Source organism: Urocitellus parryii, chromosome 1, assembly GCF_045843805.1.
Source record: "Urocitellus parryii isolate mUroPar1 chromosome 1, mUroPar1.hap1, whole genome shotgun sequence".
Taxonomy (NCBI): domain Eukaryota; kingdom Metazoa; phylum Chordata; class Mammalia; order Rodentia; family Sciuridae; genus Urocitellus; species Urocitellus parryii.
Genome location: NC_135531.1, coordinates 104,174,356 through 104,192,536, shown reverse-complemented (window position 1 = coordinate 104,192,536; position 18,181 = coordinate 104,174,356). Strand labels below are relative to the sequence as shown.

Genomic DNA, 18,181 nt, shown 5'->3' with positions numbered 1-18,181 from the left:
AGTGAACCTATTAAAACAAGTCAGACCTCCCTCCTCTGCTCAAAACCCTCAACAGCTCCGCGCAGAGCAAAACCAAAGTCTTTACAATGCCCCGTGGGGCCACATGACCTCTGATCATTACATTGCCTCTCTGACCACCCCCTCCAGTGCCACTCAATTCCAGCCACACTGGCTCCCACCACCCCGTTCCCACCACCCCCAAAATATGCCCCCCACACTTCCGCCTTTGGGCATGCGCATGTGCCCAGGAGCCCCATAAAGATCTTCCCCTAGATGCTGGCAACACTCCCTTCCACATCTCCCTCGGGCCTCTGCTCAAACGTCTCCTCCAGACTCCCGTCTTTTGCATTGAATTCTGCCACCTGCCCCACCCCTTTCCCTTCCTTACCTGCCTGGCTTTTTCTTCCTTCCCTAGCACTGACCACCTACTAACATAATGGGAAAGTTACTCAGATGCTGCAGCTGCTCTTTCTTCCAGAATGTCAACTTTAAGAGGGTGGGAATCATTGTCTGATTTGGTCATCGATGTATCCCAAGTGTCAAGAACCTAGACACATACACAATGCTCACAGCCTTCACTGATGGAATGACTAAGCTGTGAGTGGTGAGCACACTCCTGGACTCACAATGCTGACAGCGCATGGAGTGGGGTGGGGTGAGAAAGAGAAGAGGCAAGACACTGCAGGAGTGCTCTGCTGCTCCTCCAATCTGATCGCTCATCCCTCTCCCCTTCTCACAGCACACTAGTCATACTAGCTAAGTTTTAATTATTTGAACTCTCCAAACACATTCTTACCTCAGGACCTTTGCACGTACGATTCTCCACACTCAGACCATTCTTCCATTCTTCCTGTCTTAATTTAGCTAATTTCTACTTCATATATTTACTCATTTTTCCATTACTGAGTATTGAACCCAGGGATACTATACCAGTGAGCCACATCCTCAGCCCTTCTTTTTTTTTAATATATATATTTTTAGTCGTAGATGGACACAATATTTTCATTTTTTATTTATTTATTTTTATGTGGTGCTGAGGCTCAAACCCAGGGCCTCATGCATGCAAGGCAAGTGCTTCACCACTGAGCCACAACCCCAGCCCACCTCAGCCCTTCTTAATTTTTATTTTGAGACAGGATCCCACTAAATTTCCAAGGCTGGCTTCAAACTTGTGATCCTCCTGCCTTAGCCTCTGGGGTAGCTGAGGTTACAGGTACATGCCACTCCATGCTTCAGCTTCCCTACTCTACTTTCAAGTCTTAGTTTAAATACCATTATGATTGTATCCTAGAGCTTGGCTACAGAGTAGGAGTCCAACAAAGATATATGTTTTCAACAATTTTTTTTTTTTTTTGTACTAGGGATTGAACCCAGAGGCACTTTACCACTGAGCCACATCCCCAGCCCTTCTTATTTTTTATTTTGAATCAGGGTCTAAGTTGCTCAGGGCCTCATTTAGTTGCTGAGACTGGCCTCAAACTTGTAATCCTCCTGTCTCAGCCTCCCAAGTCACTGGAATTACAGGCATGTGCCACCACGCCAGAATCAATATGTTTTTTTGTTTTGTTTTGTTTTTTGGTGCTGGGGATCTAACCCAGGGCCTTGTGCATGCAAGGCAAGCACTCTACCAACTAAGCTATATCCCCAGCCCCGGAATCAATATGTTTTTAAAAGCACTATTATTATACCATTTTATATATGAGAAAACTAATCCCTAGATAAGGCTCTAATTTTTATTCAAGAATACACAGCTAAGGGGTTGGGGATGTGGCTCAAGCGGTAGCGCACTCACCTGGCATGCGTGCGGCCCGGGTTCGATCCTCAGCACCACATACAAACAAAGATGTTGTGTCCGCCAATAACTAAAAAATAAATATTAAAAAAATTCTCTCTCTCTCTCTCTCTCTCCTCTTTCTCTTAAAAAAAAAAAAGAATACACAGCTAAAAACTATTTGTAGAATCACAAACGTGTTGATTAAATAATCCAAGAGGAGTTTTGAAGTAGTAACTACTATAGTTTCTGAAATAAGACTTCTCTTATTTCTCTGTGGAAAAATCTGTCCTGAAGAAACTGTGTGGGCTGCCTTTGGCCACGCTCCCTCCACAAAGCCTTCGCTCTGCCAGGTAGAGAGGTCTCTGTTTAGTACAATGCTGATTCAAACAGGAGCTCATCCCACAATACTCCAGTCTCCACCACTATCCCGACTCTGCTGGGGAACACACTACCTGAGAACAAAAAGCCCTGGCCTTCAAAGAACACAGAGAGACAATTAATAGAAGAGATGTAAATGGTCAAAACATTCAGAAAGATGTCTGACTTCACTAATCATGAAGAGAAGGGATGCAACAAGGATGTACTTTCTACCACGCGGCCTGCGCAGTGGTTTCATTAATGAGGTTCTAGGCATAAAGTTAGTTAGACGAGATCGAAATAAAAACACAAGACTCAATTACCTTAATTCTATTGCTAGGTCCGAGACGGCTCCCCTCTCTGGTTTGCTCCTCTAGCCGCCCAGCAGGGCAGCAAGGATTACTCAGGGCTAGCAGGAGAGAGAGAGCGAGCACGCCGGGGAGTAGCCTTTTATTAGGGAACCAGAGATTCAGGGGAGAATTCCATCCAATGAAGGTTGAGGGGGGGCTGCACTCCAAGGTCAGGGTCAGCGATTGGGTCCCCGGGGTCAGTGGTCAGGCACACCCCCACACGGATGGGCTCTCTCATCAGGAGAGGGACGGGAAAAACTTCGACATTTGCCAAAGTGCCTCAGACCCTCAACGGGAGGCACCCGATCACGTGTGAGAATGGCTCCCAACATATTCCCCCTTTTTTGTCTTAAAAATGAGGCGGCGGTTTATTCTCTGGAGTTTCTGGATTCTTGATTGGAAGACTCGCCATCCTATAGTTACAATACAAAAGAGAATTAACAGCAAAGAGAATAATCCAATAATGTACCAAGCGGAGTGTTTAAGAATATTTCCAGGGTTGAATCCATTTAAATCCTTTAATATTTGATTAGCCAAAGAAGAAGGATCTGAAAAATCAGCTCTATTATTTTGAATGTCTTGGATATGGTGATGAAGTTCCAGAATATCCAAGCTATTATTACTATTTTGCCAAATACCTAATAAATGGTTTTTAACTTTCTCCCAATCCCAGAGAGAAGCATTGTACTTGGCAGCTGTAACACATACATACTTATAATTAGCATGGCATTTAAGCCTTTCCTTAAATTTTAAGGCTGAAAGTTCATTACCTATGTCTATAACAGTTGCCTCTAAGGCATTTAATTTAGTTTCAATCCTTTCATCAATATTTACTTGATTACGCAGAGCCTTGGAAGTATTTTGAGCTAAATTATTAAGAAATTTTGCATGCTGAATATTTTGAGACAACGTCAGAGACGCAGAGACAGTTGAGGCAATAAATGAGACCAGTGCTAAGACACCAACAATTATGACTCCAATAGCACGTTTAGGTCTTGTTAGCTGAGCATGAATTTGCTGCAAGACTTGTAAACCAGCATCAGCATACCATGGCTCTGAAATATTAGCAGGTAATAAAACAAAAGAGGGCTGATGAAGTATCAGCACTCCTTTTCCTCCATTATACCTAGTAATACAATTGGTTAGGTTGCACTTATTACAAGCAATAACATATCTGTTACCCATCCATTTAACTTTTACATTTCCAATAATTAAAACATAAGGAGATTGGACACAAGCTCTTAAGCCATAGCAAGATCCCTCTTTACAGTTCTTGCCGACAAATTTTGGTAAAGGCTTATCTGTAAAATGTAAATACTCTGAGGCAGCAATTAAGCGCCAAATATCTTTTTTAATACCTCCTTCACTATAAGTCAAAATATTACTGACAAATCCTGCAGGTGTCATAGCAGAATTTCTTCGTAATTGTCTTTTATCAATCTTTGGAGACCAGTCTAAAATATACCCACTATCTTTAGACACCTTATGTTGTACAGGAAAGGCATTTACAGAATCCATCCATTTAGGAAAGGTGCCGATCTCAATTATAGAACTATTTGGACAGTGGGGTATCTGTGGAGGTTTTGCAGAAATGACTGGCTTGTTATGGGAAAGTCCCATTTTAATTACTGATCTAGTGTTAGGTTTTAAGTCCCATAAATAGAATTATTTGTCAATCTAGGTTTACCAATCGCTGTCTTTTCTTCAAATGATACTTTCAGACAGCCAGCATGTTTATCATGTGACCAACACAAAGGTAATTGGGCACTGTAGCCAGAATAATTAAATCTAGTCACATGATTGGGAGTAATATGAGTATCTGTAAATCCTCCCATCATGAATGAGTCATTAGTAAATACTGGAATAGATTCTCCAGTCCACACAGCTGGGTGTACCAGGGGTGGATCTGGGAAATATGTCCAATAAGTGTCTACTTGATTCCCTTTTACCTGACAGCCCAGTAGGGCAATTACTGTCGCTACCATCAAGACTGGGGTCCTGTTCTTTCCTAGGCGTCGAAGTATTTGGGAAGCCTGGGTTGTTAGTTTCTTTACGTCTTTCCACGAAATCAGCTTTTCGACTGGTTCAATCTGGTCTTTCTTCATCCTTTTCCGAAATCTCCTCCTTCTGGGTAGTGGCTCCTTTGGGTCGATCCTCAGTCGCTTGAATCTGGGTTCTATCTCCTCCATGTCTGATAGCACGTTCAGGCACCCAAATAGGACGGAAAAAGCCTTCTGGGAAGATACAAGCATACCTTTTCCCCACATTATTACCGGATCTGGTCCCTTCCATTGACCAGTCTGTAAGTCTTTCCACAGAACTCTGCCTAAGGGGCTTGTTATTGATGGAGACATTTGTCTCTCAGCAGCAGTGTGACCTTTTGCATCACAGTTTAAAAAATTTAAAACAAACAAGGCATGATTAAGGCTATTTTGGGGAGTGACAACCCTATTCCCCCCTTTTAATTTTTGTAATTGAAGCTTAATAGATAAATGAGCTCGTTCCACAATGGCTTGACCTTGGGGGTTATAAGGAATTTCTGTTTTATGATTAATTTGAAACTCTTGGCAAAATTGTTGAAAAGAAGAGCTTACGTAAGCTGGAGCATTATCTGTTTTAATCTGCATAGGGCACCCTAAAACGGAAAAAGCTGCTAAGCAATGAGAAATTACATGTTGAGCATTTTCCTTAGTACGTGCTGTGGCAAAAATAAATCTAGAATAAGTGTCCACTATGACACGCACATAACATTGCTTACCAAATTGAGGAATATGAGTTACATCCATCTGCCATATCTGATTTGGTTTTAATCCACGGGGATTTACCCCTGATGGCAGAGATGGAGTGTGAATAACACACTTTGGGCATTGGCTTACAATCTGACGAGCTTGTTCTCTGGTAATACTAAATTTTTTACGTAAGCTAGAAGCATTTTGATGGTGCAAGGAATGGGAAGCTAGTGCACAGTCATATGAAGACATCTGTTGACAAAAAGCTACTAACTTATCAATTTTGTCATTACCTGAAACTAGAGGTCCAGGAAGATTAGTATGGGCTCGAATGTGTCCTATGAAACATGGGTACTTTCGCATTAGCACTGTCTTTTGTAAATTATGAAATAATTTAAATAACTCCTGTGATGAAGTAAACCCAATCATTGAAGTTTCAATATTTTTGGTAACTCCGACTGCATATAAGCTGTCAGAATAAATATTAATAGGCTCATTTGAAAAGTAATCTAAGGCACAGATCAGAGCTTGAAGCTCTGCTCTTTGGGCAGAAGTATAAGAAGTTTGTATCACCTCTGTGTGAACATGACTGAAAAAACCTGCCTTACCTGAGTTAGAACCATCTGTGAACACTGATAAAGCTCCCTCTATTGGGTGAGCTCTTACAATTTTTGGAAAAATGAGTGATGTTAATGATGCAAATTGTACAATCTTATCACGAGGATAATGGCTATCTATCTGTCCAGGGAAATCAGCAAAAGCTATTTGTCAATAGTTAGAAGTTTGAAAAAGCCAGTTAGTTTGTTGAGCAGAAAATGGAATAATTATGATATTAGGCTCAGATCCAATTAATTGTAAAATCCTAGTTCTACTTTTAATTACTAATTGAGCTATAGAATCATGAAAAGGAATTAATGTTTTTTGAGGAGAGTGGGATAAATAAATCCACTCAATAACTCCTAATCTTTGCCATATGGCTCCTGTTGGGGTATGCTCAGTTGGAAATATTAATAAATACACTATTTCTTTAGGATCTATTCTAGTAAGCTGTGCATTTTTAATTGCAACTTCAACCTTTTTTAAGGCTGCCTTAGCTTCCAAAGTTAGCTGACGTGGAGAGGTTGGAGAAGGATTTCCTTGTAATATCTGAAATAAAGGACTTAACTCAGAAGTAGTTAGTTTTAAGGATGGCCTTAGCCAATTAATATCTCCCAATAATTTTTGAAAATCATTAAGGGTACGTAACTCCTTAATTCTTATCTGAAGATTTTGAGGACGGATTGTACGTCCTTGAATTATCTGGCCTAAATATTGAAAAGGAGACACCTTTTGAATTTTTTGAGGAGCTATACATAAACCCATTGCTGTAAGTGAAGCGTCTAACTGAGTAAAAATTTCTGAAAGTGTCTCTGGATTAGCATGAGCCAATAATATATCATCCATAAAATGAATAATATATGCATCAGGAAAGCTATTTCTTATGGGATCTATTGCCTGATCAACGTACTTTTGACACAGTGTAGGACTATTACGCATTCCCTGAGGAAGAACCTTCCAGCAATATCTCTTAACAGGTTCCTTAAAATTAATTGCTGGGACAGTGAAAGCAAACCTTTCACAATCTTCAGGATGCAACCTTATAGAGAAAAAGCAGTCTTTTAAATCTATTACCATCAAGCTATAATCTAAGGGAATGGCTGTGGGGGAGGGAAGTCCTGGCTGTAATGATCCCATAGGCTGAATTGCATGATTTATTGCCCTTAAATCCTGTAGTAATCTCCAATTTCCTGACTTTTTTCTAATAACAAAAATAGGTGTGTTCCAAGGACTAAGCGTTGGTTCAATATGACCAGCCTGAAATTGTTCCTCAACTAACCTATGAATTATTTTAAGTTTTTCCCCTGAGATGGGCCACTGAGAAATCCATATAGGCTCCTCTGTGAGCCACGTGATTTTTTCAGCTGTCTTAGGGATCGGGGAAGTGCTCAGGGCCCCTAGTAAAAATTTTGGTTTGGAGCATTTACTAATCTTTGTCGTGGAGACTGGCTTGTAAACAAATACTCTTCCTGAAAGGTCTCCCTATCATCTCTAGGAAAATACCTCTGATTAACTTCCTCAACTGACCTTATAGAATTTGGAGTAACTAATAATAATCCCATTTTGGTTAAAATATCTCTTCCCCATAGGTTAGCTGGTAAAGACTCTAACACATAAGGCTTAAATACTCCACTGTTCCCATCAGAATCTTCCCAATGGAGATAGTTGGCACTTTGAGCAGGCTGTGAAACCTGTCCTATTCCCTCTAGGTTAGCTGGTGCTACATGCAAAGGCCAGTTTCTAGGCCAAAACCGACTAGACAATACCGAAATATCGGCTCCTGTGTCGATTATTCCTAGAAAATTTTTATTATTAATTCTAAGTTTTAATAAAGGGCGTTCTTGTCTTACTAACTGTGACCAATATACTCTGTCCGGCTGCTTAGAAACTGAATCTGCCGGCAGGTGCCTTTCAGAGACACAAGGCAATAATATTAATTGGGCAAAAGTATCCTTTGGGGTGAGTCTTAGGGGATAATTGGCTTTTACAGTAACATATAGCTGTTCTTTAAATCCTGAATCTATCACACCAGGTATTACCTCAATGGCTCCCTTCAAATTATTTCGTCCCAAAATTAAACCTACAGTATTATCAGGAAGCGGCCCGAAAATCCCAGTAGGAATTTGTTCTGGCCCCGTTTCAGGATTTAATTCAACTGTCCTTGAAGGTCCTAAGAAAGCTGTCTGTGATCTCTGTCCCTGTCCTGGTAAAAATCTCGGACTGTTCTGGTCGGCGCCAGTGACGTCATACTGTGCGACCTTCCCCGGAATTCCCCGTATTGTTGCTCGGCTCCCGCTAGGAGGGAATGATGGCAGCGAGAAGGCGGGCTCATCCGCGCCATTTGAATCCTCCGCATGGCGCTGCGAGTTTAAGTTCACATTTCTAACCTTTGGCTTGGCCCTTAGTGCCTTTGTTTTTAAAGGGCTTAAGGGAAAGGGAATTAACTTAGCCTCAGGCTGATTCTCCATTTGAATAGATCTAATAGCTCCTTGAATGCCTTTTAAAAGGTCCTCAGGGGGCCACGAACTCTGGCCCATATATTCAAAAAGACAAACTTCTAGAGCTGTCCATGTTTTCTGTATATTTTCAATGCCTCCAGGTAATTCATTAGAAATACAAACTCTCTGTAACTTCCTTCCTAATTTCTCCCAAGTAAGTAAATTTGGAGATTCCTGTTCGCAAAACCAAGGACAATATTCACCTACAATCTTTAAAAATTGTAATAACTGAGTTTTCTTAATCTGTTTCCCTTTCTGATTAATTATACTGTCTAAAATAGTCAGGTACATTTCCTTATCAGTAGAAGTTGAATTTCCCATTTTAATTAATTTAACGTCTCTTTCCTTCAATAACTCCAGGTACTTTTGTGACCCAATGTCACTTCTTCCTTTATCTTTATCTTTTTCCTTTATTTCTTTATTTCCTTTTTCCTTATCCTTATATCTTTTTTCCTTATCTTTATAGCGCGCTCCCACTCAATCTAACTAATCTAGAATGCCCCCCTCGTGGGCGCCAAATCTACCACGCGGCCTGCGCAGTGGTTTCATTAATGAGGTTCTAGGCATAAAGTTAGTTAGACGAGATCGAAATAAAAACACAAGACTCAATTACCTTAATTCTATTGCTAGGTCCGAGACGGCTCCCCTCTCTGGTTTGCTCCTCTAGCCGCCCAGCAGGGCAGCAAGGATTACTCAGGGCTAGCAGGAGAGAGAGAGCGAGCACGCCGGGGAGTAGCCTTTTATTAGGGAACCAGAGATTCAGGGGAGAATTCCATCCAATGAAGGTTGAGGGGGGGCTGCACTCCAAGGTCAGGGTCAGCGATTGGGTCCCCGGGGTCAGTGGTCAGGCACACCCCCACACGGATGGGCTCTCTCATCAGGAGAGGGACGGGAAAAACTTCGACATTTGCCAAAGTGCCTCAGACCCTCAACGGGAGGCACCCGATCACGTGTGAGAATGGCTCCCAACAGTACTTAGCTTCTCAGCTTATAGAAGTGAAGTGATACAAACTTTCAGGAGAAAAATTTAACAACATATATCAAAGTTTAATGCCAGGAACAATGGATTACGCTTGTAATCCCAGTGACTTGGGAGGCTGAGGCAAGAGGATCACAAGTCTGAGGCCAGCCTCAGCAATTTCATGAGGCCCTAAGCAAAAAGAGCAAGGCCTTTCTCAAAAATAAAAAGGGCTGGAGACATGGCTCACTGGTAAAATGCCCCTGGGTTCAATCCCTGATACCAAAAAAAAAAAAATTTTTTTAAATGCATGTTCCCTTTGATTTCAAGCAATTTATCTTGAGGAAGGGATAGCAGAAGTGGGTTATTTTTGTTGTTGTTTTGTTTGGTTGAAGAAATGGGGTCTCATTACATTGCCCAGGCTGGCCCCAAACTCCTGGACTCAAGTGATCCTCCTGCCTCAGCCTCCTGAGCATCTGGTACCACCACAGGCTGTGCCACCCCACATCCAGGACAAGTGTGTTCTTGACAGTTTTATATTTGAAAATTCTAGAGATTAATTTAAACATCCATCAATAAAGAACTGGTTAAATAAGCAATTATACAGCTATACAAAGTGATACCAATAGTAGTTAAAAAGACACAACATGGTAACTAGTAAGGAAGAGGATTTCTGGGGACACAGTTGAAAAGATAATTTTGGGGGGAGACTTTGGTATGCTTTTTGGTAACTTTAAAAAAATGTTTGTGTGGGGCTGCGGTTGTGGCTCAGCAGTAGAGCACTTGCCTAGCACGTGCGAGGCCCTGGGTTTGATCCTCAGCACCACATAAATAAATAGAATAAAGCTATTATGTCCAACTACAACTAAAAAATAAATATTTTTTAAAAAGTTTGTGAATGACTTTATATTCAAAATAATAAAGTTAAATATTTCTTTTAAAAAATGCTATAGGGGGCTGGGGTTATGGCTAAAAGGTAGAGTACTCATCTAGCATGCGTGAGGCCCTGGGTTTGATCCTCAGCACAACATAAAAATAAAATAAAGGTGTTGTGTCCACCTACAACTTAAAAAAGTAAACAAATATATATATATATATATATATATTTTTTTTTTTTTTTTTTTTTTTTTTTTTTTTTTTTTGCTATAGGCCCAGGAATAGTGGCTCACAACTGTACTTCCAGTAGTTACCCTGGAGGCTGAGGCAGGAGGATCTCAAGTTTGAGATCAGCCTAGGCAACTTAGTGAGACCCTGTTTCAAATAAAATTTAGAAACAAAAGGACTAAGGATGTAGCTCAGTGGTAGGGTGATTGCTTAGTGTACGTGAGGTCCTGGATTAATACCCAGTACTGCAAAATTAAATAAATAAACAAGCAAGGAAACAAATAAATACATAAAAAGCCACAGATTTCTACTGGTTGTTATGGAAAGGTATCTACAATGATGTTGGGTGAAAAAAAGCAAAATAGCAAATAAAATGTAATTTTCTTTTACATAAAATTGTAGATTATATACTAAAGATATTGGTATACATGTGGGTATAAAATGTTTCTGGAATAATGTACTTTAATTTCATAATAGTGTACTTCTAGAAGGAAAACTTAGGGGGGCAATTTTTACTTTTTTACTACATACTTCTCTGTATTGTGTGGACTATTTATAATGAGCATAGCTTTTTTTTTTTTTAAACCATAAAAGGCAAATTATTGTAAAGCTCTTTTCTTTTCTTAAAAAAGAGAGTCCTTCAGCCTTAAAGAAGAATGAAATTATTGCATTTGCTGGTAAGTGGATGGAGCTAGAGAACATCATGCTTAGGGAAATAAGCCAATCCCCAAAAAGCCTAAGTCCAAATGTTTTCTCTGATATTCCAACACTAACTCACAATAAGGGGCAGGGCTAGGGAGGAAGAGAGGTACTTTGGATTAGGTAGTGGGGGTAGGAAGGACAGTGGAACAATCTGACATTATTACCCAATGTACATATATGATTACACAACCAGTGTGATTCCACTCATTTACAATCAGAAGAATGAGAAATTATATTCCACTTATGCATGATGTGTCAAAATGCATTCTACTGTCACGTATAACTAATTACAAAAAAAAATTTTAAAGGAGAGAGTCTTTTCCTGTATGTACATGCATAAGTGATTCCTGGGAAGGACATGTGCCTAGTTATGAACAGCAGTGATTAAGACTGTTACTTCTTTTTTCTTTCTTGTTCTTTTCATGTTTCTGTAATTAATTGTTTCTTTTGTTATTGTTGTTTTGGTACCAGGGATTGAACCCAGGGGCACTAAACCACTGAGCCACATCCCCATCCCTTTTTTTTATTGTATATTATTTAGAATCAGGGCCTCACTGAGTTACTCAGGGCCTCACTAAATTGCTGAGGCTGGCTTTGAACTCATGATCCTCCTGCCTCAGCCTCTGGAGCTGCTGAGATTACAGGCATGCACAACCATGCCCAGCAATTACTTGTTTTTATAAAGTGAAAAGAGGATACTACAAATTTTTTTGAAAAATTTTGGCCAGGTATAATGGCCCCTGAGTTCAATCCCAAGTACAAAAAAAAAAAAAAAAAATGCCTACATAAACTGAAGTCTTTCAAAGTGGTCAACAGCTCATACAGACATATGCTATTCTTCATGCTAGCTCATTTTTTCCAATATACACAATATCTACATTTCATTATATAGATTTCATATATATTGTGCATGCAATGTATGCATGTTTACCCAGTTCTGCTAGATACACTTATTGGCCCTTTCCACATCTCCATCTACACATTCTTCCAGTCCTTCAAGGTCCTTCTATATTATTATTAAAGGGATATATGAAAATAGCTATTGAGCATACAAGTCTTAAATCAGAATATCATACCCACTACAATTATGTGGTCTCTGTTAGCATCCCTTATCTGTACAAGGGAAACCAAAAGCTGCTTGAAAATATGAGAATTAAATGAAGCATATAAATTGTTTAGCACAGGCTGGCATATAAACATTCTTATTTTGCTCGGGGCTGCACAAAATAAGCCAAAGGTACATTATTAGAAGTCTCTTGTTGTTCTTCCCCTCCGCGCCACTAGGTGCGCTGCCACTCCCAGGATGCTAGGCTCGGGGTTTGGACGGCGGAAGTCGCAGCCCCCCGCCATCTTGGAACATAAAACCGCCTCACCTCGTGGGTGTATCCGGTTCGTTCGGTCCCGTAGGCAAGCCCGTTTGCGCAACACTCATCCCCGTGCCTCTTTTCGCTCTCCCTTAAGTAAACTATCTTCCCCGAGGGCGGAGTCTTAATCTTTTCGTGAGCAATAAAAGCGTCGAATTCCGGGAGCCGACCTCGCCCCCGTGACCTCAGCGGTATACTTCCGGCAGTCGGAAATGACCCATCGCCCCGCCCCTTCCCAATCTCTCTTTCCGGTGGCAGAGTCTGGAGGCGACGCGCAGGTATGAGGCCTAAGCACCATAATCGTGCGGCATCCTGTGGCCAGAGGGCCCGGCGGGGCTCGGGACGTGGTAGTGGGGTCTTTCCGCGGAGGCCAAGTCAGGTGCTGAGCAAGAGACGCGCTACCGGCAGACTCCGAGCCCGGCCAGTCTAGGATCAACTTCGCGCCTTGTCTCGGAAGGAGGTCGCCTGGTTTTAAAGGGGGGGGGGAGGGGGGAGGCTTATTTCTGTGAAGTGGACACGAACTTGAGTCCAGAACTTGGCTCTGAACTAAGTCACGTTTCAGCGACTGCACAGCGTGACTTACGGGACCCAGAGACTGTGGTCTGTGGGCTCCTCCCACCCTACCCCGCTAGCTTCTTCCTGGGCGATTGCAGACCCGTATCTAATCTCAAGTTAGGATTTGGAAAATAGGACTAATAGCATCGGTCCTATGCGTTTGTAGTGAGAATTCAGGGAGAGAATGCAGGAAAGACTCGGGCCCTGTGTTGGGTGCTTCTGAATCAGGGTGATTCTTGATGCTAGTTCGGGGCCCGACTCAGAAGCTGATGGTAGGGACTGCACATCAGTGTTTGAGGTATGTTAATATCCCTGAGTGACCATTTCCTCAACACTTGAGGGCCTTAGGATCGGGGAAATGCAGGTAGACACTGGATATAATACTCGCTTAGGTAAGATTTCCTGTGGCACCTTCCTTAACAGTACTTACCCACTGAGTACCAATTTCGTTTATCTAATTTGAAGGTGGGAATAGGTGGTTTTGCACACAAGAAAGGCACCAGAGAGATCCAGGAGCACTGGAATCAGACTTTTAAAATCTAGGGTAATTGTGAAGTAGAAGGATCTGGCCAGAGTACAGGGCTGAAATGGTATGTACTTAGGTGGCACCTCTTGTCTTAACTCCTTCTGCAGGCTATAGCCTGATTTCATTTGAGCCCTTCATAGTTTTGGTGTCTTCTGATAATGTTAAGAAATTGTTCTGATGCTTGAGCCTCAGAGGGGTTAGAAGGCCTGGGTCTTTAGGCAGGAAGCAGTCCTTCTAGCCTTGCCCATTCTCCTCACCCCTGTCAGTGTGCCTTTTTTGCTAGTCCTATGTTCCTGTGATTTCACTTAACGTTATAGACAATGTCAGGTTAGAGCTATTTGGTTTCATGAACCAATTGGATTTCTGGAGTGGGTCTTTTTCTGGAGGGCATGTTTTAGTGCCTTTAATATTTGGTGTTAGTATAAAGTTTAAGGACTTGGTTCTAAGCAGTAGTAGAAGGAGATAAGTTGGTAGGCGAAGATGATTTAGATTGGCTGTGGGAGAGAACAGGTAGAGCATAGAATTAGGAAATGAGGGTTGAGGGCCATATTGGCAAAAGATCCCTGAATGCTAAGCCAAGGAATTGGTTATGTGGCCAGTTTTTTTTTCCCCACTTGAATAAAGAATCTTTGGAGCACCATTGCTAATACATAGATAGGTATTAGCCTTGGCATTGCCTTTTGGTATATAGTATTTCAGGCTTCTTTGGGTCTAGCCTGTATATAGTATCCAGGGCCAGGAAACCTAGAAGTACTCCTAGCATTACTGTGTGTGGATCAAGAATTAATCTAAACGGGTTCTGATTTCTGCAACTAAATTGCTGTGTTACCCTGGATAAATCAACAAAAAGTTTTTTTAATCTTAATATATTTGAAACAAGAAGGGTCAGAAAGAATTGATTTGCCAGCTAAGGATGTAGCTCAGTGGTAGAGCACTTGCCTAGCATATGTAAGACCTTGGGTTCCATCCCTCGTACCACTGAAAACATAATTGATTCACCCAGTTAGATAAAATTGCCAGTTGAACTCAGGTCTGCAGAGACCTAAGCATGTGTTGTCCTTATTTTGGGTAGAAATTAGGGGTACTTTTGGTCAGCTGCTAGGATTTAGGCTTATCCTGAAGGTTCTGTGTAGCTATGCTTTGCTAGTTTTTGGAGAAGGGTTACCTAATAGCACATTGCTTTTTAGCCACTAGTTGACATCAACCAAGTACAGGGGAAAATGGGTTTTAGTGAGACACAGATGAGGAAGAACACCATAGTCCTAGGTATAGGGAATCAGGGACAAAAAGAAGCAAAATTTGGGATTTCTTTAAAAGTTACAAACAGTAGATTCTGGGTGGTTTGGTTTGTGTGTGTGTGTGTATATGTGCATGTGCACGCGAGCTTGCATGCCAGGGATTAAACCCAAGGGCACTTAATCGCTGAGCCATATCCCTGATCCTTTTTATTTTTTTATCTTGAGATAGGACCTCACTAAGTTTCTGAGGCTGGCCCTGAATTTATAATCCTTCTGCCTCAGCCCCCTGAGCTGTGTTCAGATTTCAGGCATGCACCATCACACCTAGCTATGGAAATCTTGTCATTAACACTAAGGTTCTTTTTATTCAGAAATGGCACCTCGCAAGGGAAAGGAAAAGAAGGAAGAACAGGTCATCAGCCTTGGACCTCAGGTGGCTGAAGGAGAGAATGTATTTGGTGTCTGCCACATCTTTGCATCCTTCAATGACACCTTTGTGCACGTCACTGATCTTTCTGGCAAGTGAGTACTTGGGTGGAGAGGCACAAAACCCACCTGGCAAGAGGCTGAGGGAAGAAATGTCCCCAGTTTAGGAAGTTCTGTCTAAAGAATTAATGCTTTGTCTCCAGGTAAGGAAATGTGTTTGCTCGTTTTGTCCAAAAATGCATAATTTTCTAGGAATTAAAAGGAGACATTCTTTGTGAAGTCATTCAGATTCTGACTTTGATTTTTCTCCTACATAAAATGAAGATATTAATACACACCTCATAGACTAATCTTTAAAGATTGAATGCAAAAGTAAAATATAAAGTTTAGCTGTATTGTGTCTTTCAGCCCACTAAACTGAACCCCATGAAGTCAGAGCTCATGACTCTCGTCCAGGATCAGGATATATACTCAAGTTGACTCAAGCTCTGCCATACCTGAGTTGTGGCAGTCTTTATTTGTTAGACATGATAATCACTTAGTGAATCATTGTTGGGAGATGAAAAAGAATGACTCTGCTTTTATCCCCAGGGAAACCATCTGTCGTGTGACAGGTGGGATGAAGGTGAAGGCTGACAGAGATGAATCTTCTCCATATGCTGCCATGTTGGCTGCCCAGGACGTAGCCCAGAGGTGCAAGGAGCTAGGCATCACTGCCCTACATATCAAACTCCGGGCCACAGGAGGAAACAGGTATATAAGGCTGGAGATGGGTGGTGGTAAGACAGCTGGGCTTAGGTGCCAGAGCACTTAGATTGGAGAGATTTGGTTTTCTGTTGTAATCTGATACAAGATATTTTAGGCATATACATATAATTGGCTCCTGGATGTACCCCACCCTTATCAAGTGCCCACTGTATACCAATCACTATGTTTCCAATACTAGAAAAAAAAAAGATTAAAGGAAGAAAGCAGATAATGACTTTGACCTCTCCTTGTATGGAACTTAGGCTTGTGGGAGAGTCAGACTTTAAGCAAATAGAGCAGCAGTGGGTGTGTGACCTCTATTTGTGGCAAACGCTAGGAAGAGAATGTATGGAGTTAGTGATAACATTTTCAACTAAGGCCTAAATGATATCCAGAAGTCTTTCAGAGAGGGCAAGACAGAAGGAGGATATTCCAGCTAGAGACAGTTGCAAGAAAAAGTTCTTGGGGTAAGGATGAGCTTGGGCAACTAGGAGGAGGAAAGTAGCATGAAGTGTGATTGGAGAGATGCAGGGGTGGAGCCTTGCTGGTCTTATAGAACAGGACAACAATTTGGGCTTTATTGGGCATGAAAGCTAGAATAAATGATTGCCAGGTAGGGTGTAGACCAGATAGAACGCTATTCAAGTGGTTCCATGCAGAGGTGGTAGTGTCTTGGACAGAGCAGCAAAGAAGAGTCACAGCATGTGGCATGAAGGGAAGGGGCTTTACCTGGCTGCAGGCAGAGCATATGACTAGGTTGACCTGCTGTTCTTTTTTTGTACTGACTGTACAAATTACTCTAATAATAGTTAAAGGAATTTTTGTTTGTTGGCTATACAACAGAAGCGATAGTAACCCCACTAAGCCTAAAATATTTATTGTCTGGCCCTTTACATGAGGTTTGTCATTAGAGAATTGTGAACTAGAGAATTTATGAGATCTTATTGAGATTACCATTGACTTGTCTAACTTGAACTTCTACTTCCTAGGACCAAGACCCCTGGACCTGGGGCCCAGTCAGCTCTCAGAGCCCTTGCTCGTTCGGGAATGAAGATTGGGCGGATTGGTAAGTCTCCCCCTCACGAACACACACAGGTTAGTTTTTAAACTAACCTGGCACCTACTGATCTTAAATTTTTTTAATAAATGGGGACCAGGGGATATAAGTCTTAGACTTCCAAGAAATGTAATGAAACCTTATTGTGTAGGAGCCACCCAGGGGGTATTTATTGATCCCAGAAATCAAGTACCGCTCCTATTTTGTACAGAGCCTGGTTTGGTGTCTCTTGGCAGTTACATTTGCTGAAAGGAGCTGCATGGTGTTTTTCCCATCTGCGTTTGGATGGCCTAGTGTCATTTCTAAATCTGTCTTCCTGATTTTGAGGTTGAGACATTGACAGGGAATTTTGAGGATGTGGAAAGTGGGACAATTCCCCATTCATCTGTTGATAATAGGAACACATTTGGGGGACAATAGGATCTACTGCTGAATGGTTAGACCATTGGCCTAGGGAGGCCTGGGGTTCTTCCCATCCAGCTCCAGGCACTGATGTTTTCTCTTCTCCCCACAGAGGATGTCACCCCCATCCCCTCCGACAGCACCCGCAGGAAGGGGGGTCGCCGTGGTCGCCGTCTGTGAACAGGACTCCTCAGATTATTTTCTGTTAATAAATGTCATGTAAGCTATTTCAACACTAGTCTTTTCTTGTGTAGGAGCCACCCAGGGGGTATTTATTTCCCTCCACTTATCTAGGTGTGATGAGGGCATGAGCTGACATGAGGTTCTTGGGGCAGTGACAAAATATTATATTGCCTCAGAAGATGTAAAAGACATCACGCAGGAACATAAGTGGAACTGTTTGGGCCCTTGGTGTAGAACAGGTGAACCTGGGTTCTGCAAACTGGCTTCCTGGAAGAGGTGAGGTACTAGGGCTTACTTGGGTCTTTTCCATACTTGCTTGTTGTGGTGTTAAGCTTCCTCAGTCACCTAAAGCAAATCAAGGCCTTGGAGACCTTGTTTTGAAAAATGAAGGTGTTGGTTCTAAAAATGAACCAATTCTTAAAGAGCCAGAGCAGAGTGGGAACTGTTGATCCAAGTGTAGCCTGAGCAGAAGAGGAGCCTTCCAGGCCTGAGCCATATATAAACACAAGTGGGCGTGTATCTCCCCCCACACCTTCTGTGCAAAATGGGCAGCTCACTCTGCTGTGCCTTGCTTTTCTTTACTTGGCAGATCTTAGAGATTGTTCCACATCGGT

At 41.8% G+C, this 18,181-nt stretch overlaps 1 protein-coding gene across 1 annotated transcript; it reads left to right on the top strand.

The window, feature by feature from the left end:
• The first annotated feature begins 12,640 nt into the window (after positions 1–12,640).
• Rps14 (ribosomal protein S14) lies at positions 12,641–17,617 on the top strand. Its single transcript, XM_026414655.2, has 5 exons — positions 12,641–12,711; positions 15,124–15,274; positions 15,770–15,931; positions 16,915–16,991; positions 17,497–17,617. Exons 2-5 carry the CDS (start codon positions 15,126–15,128, stop codon positions 17,562–17,564), a joined length of 456 nt encoding a protein of 151 aa, XP_026270440.1. The 5' UTR covers positions 12,641–12,711; positions 15,124–15,125; the 3' UTR covers positions 17,565–17,617.
• The last annotated feature ends 564 nt before the right edge of the window (positions 17,618–18,181 follow it).

What these genes read in the sequence shown, in the direction of transcription:
- Rps14 (XM_026414655.2), top strand. Translation starts at nt 15,126, where the DNA reads ATGGCACCTCGCAAGGGAAAGGAAAAGAAGGAAGAACAGGTCATCAGC. An exon ending in CGGGCCACAGGAGGAAACAG is followed by an intron (nt 15,932 to 16,914) that starts GTATATAAGGCT and finishes TCTACTTCCTAG; the next exon opens with GACCAAGACCCCTGGACCTG. An exon ending in AATGAAGATTGGGCGGATTG is followed by an intron (nt 16,992 to 17,496) that starts GTAAGTCTCCCC and finishes TTCTCCCCACAG; the next exon opens with AGGATGTCACCCCCATCCCC.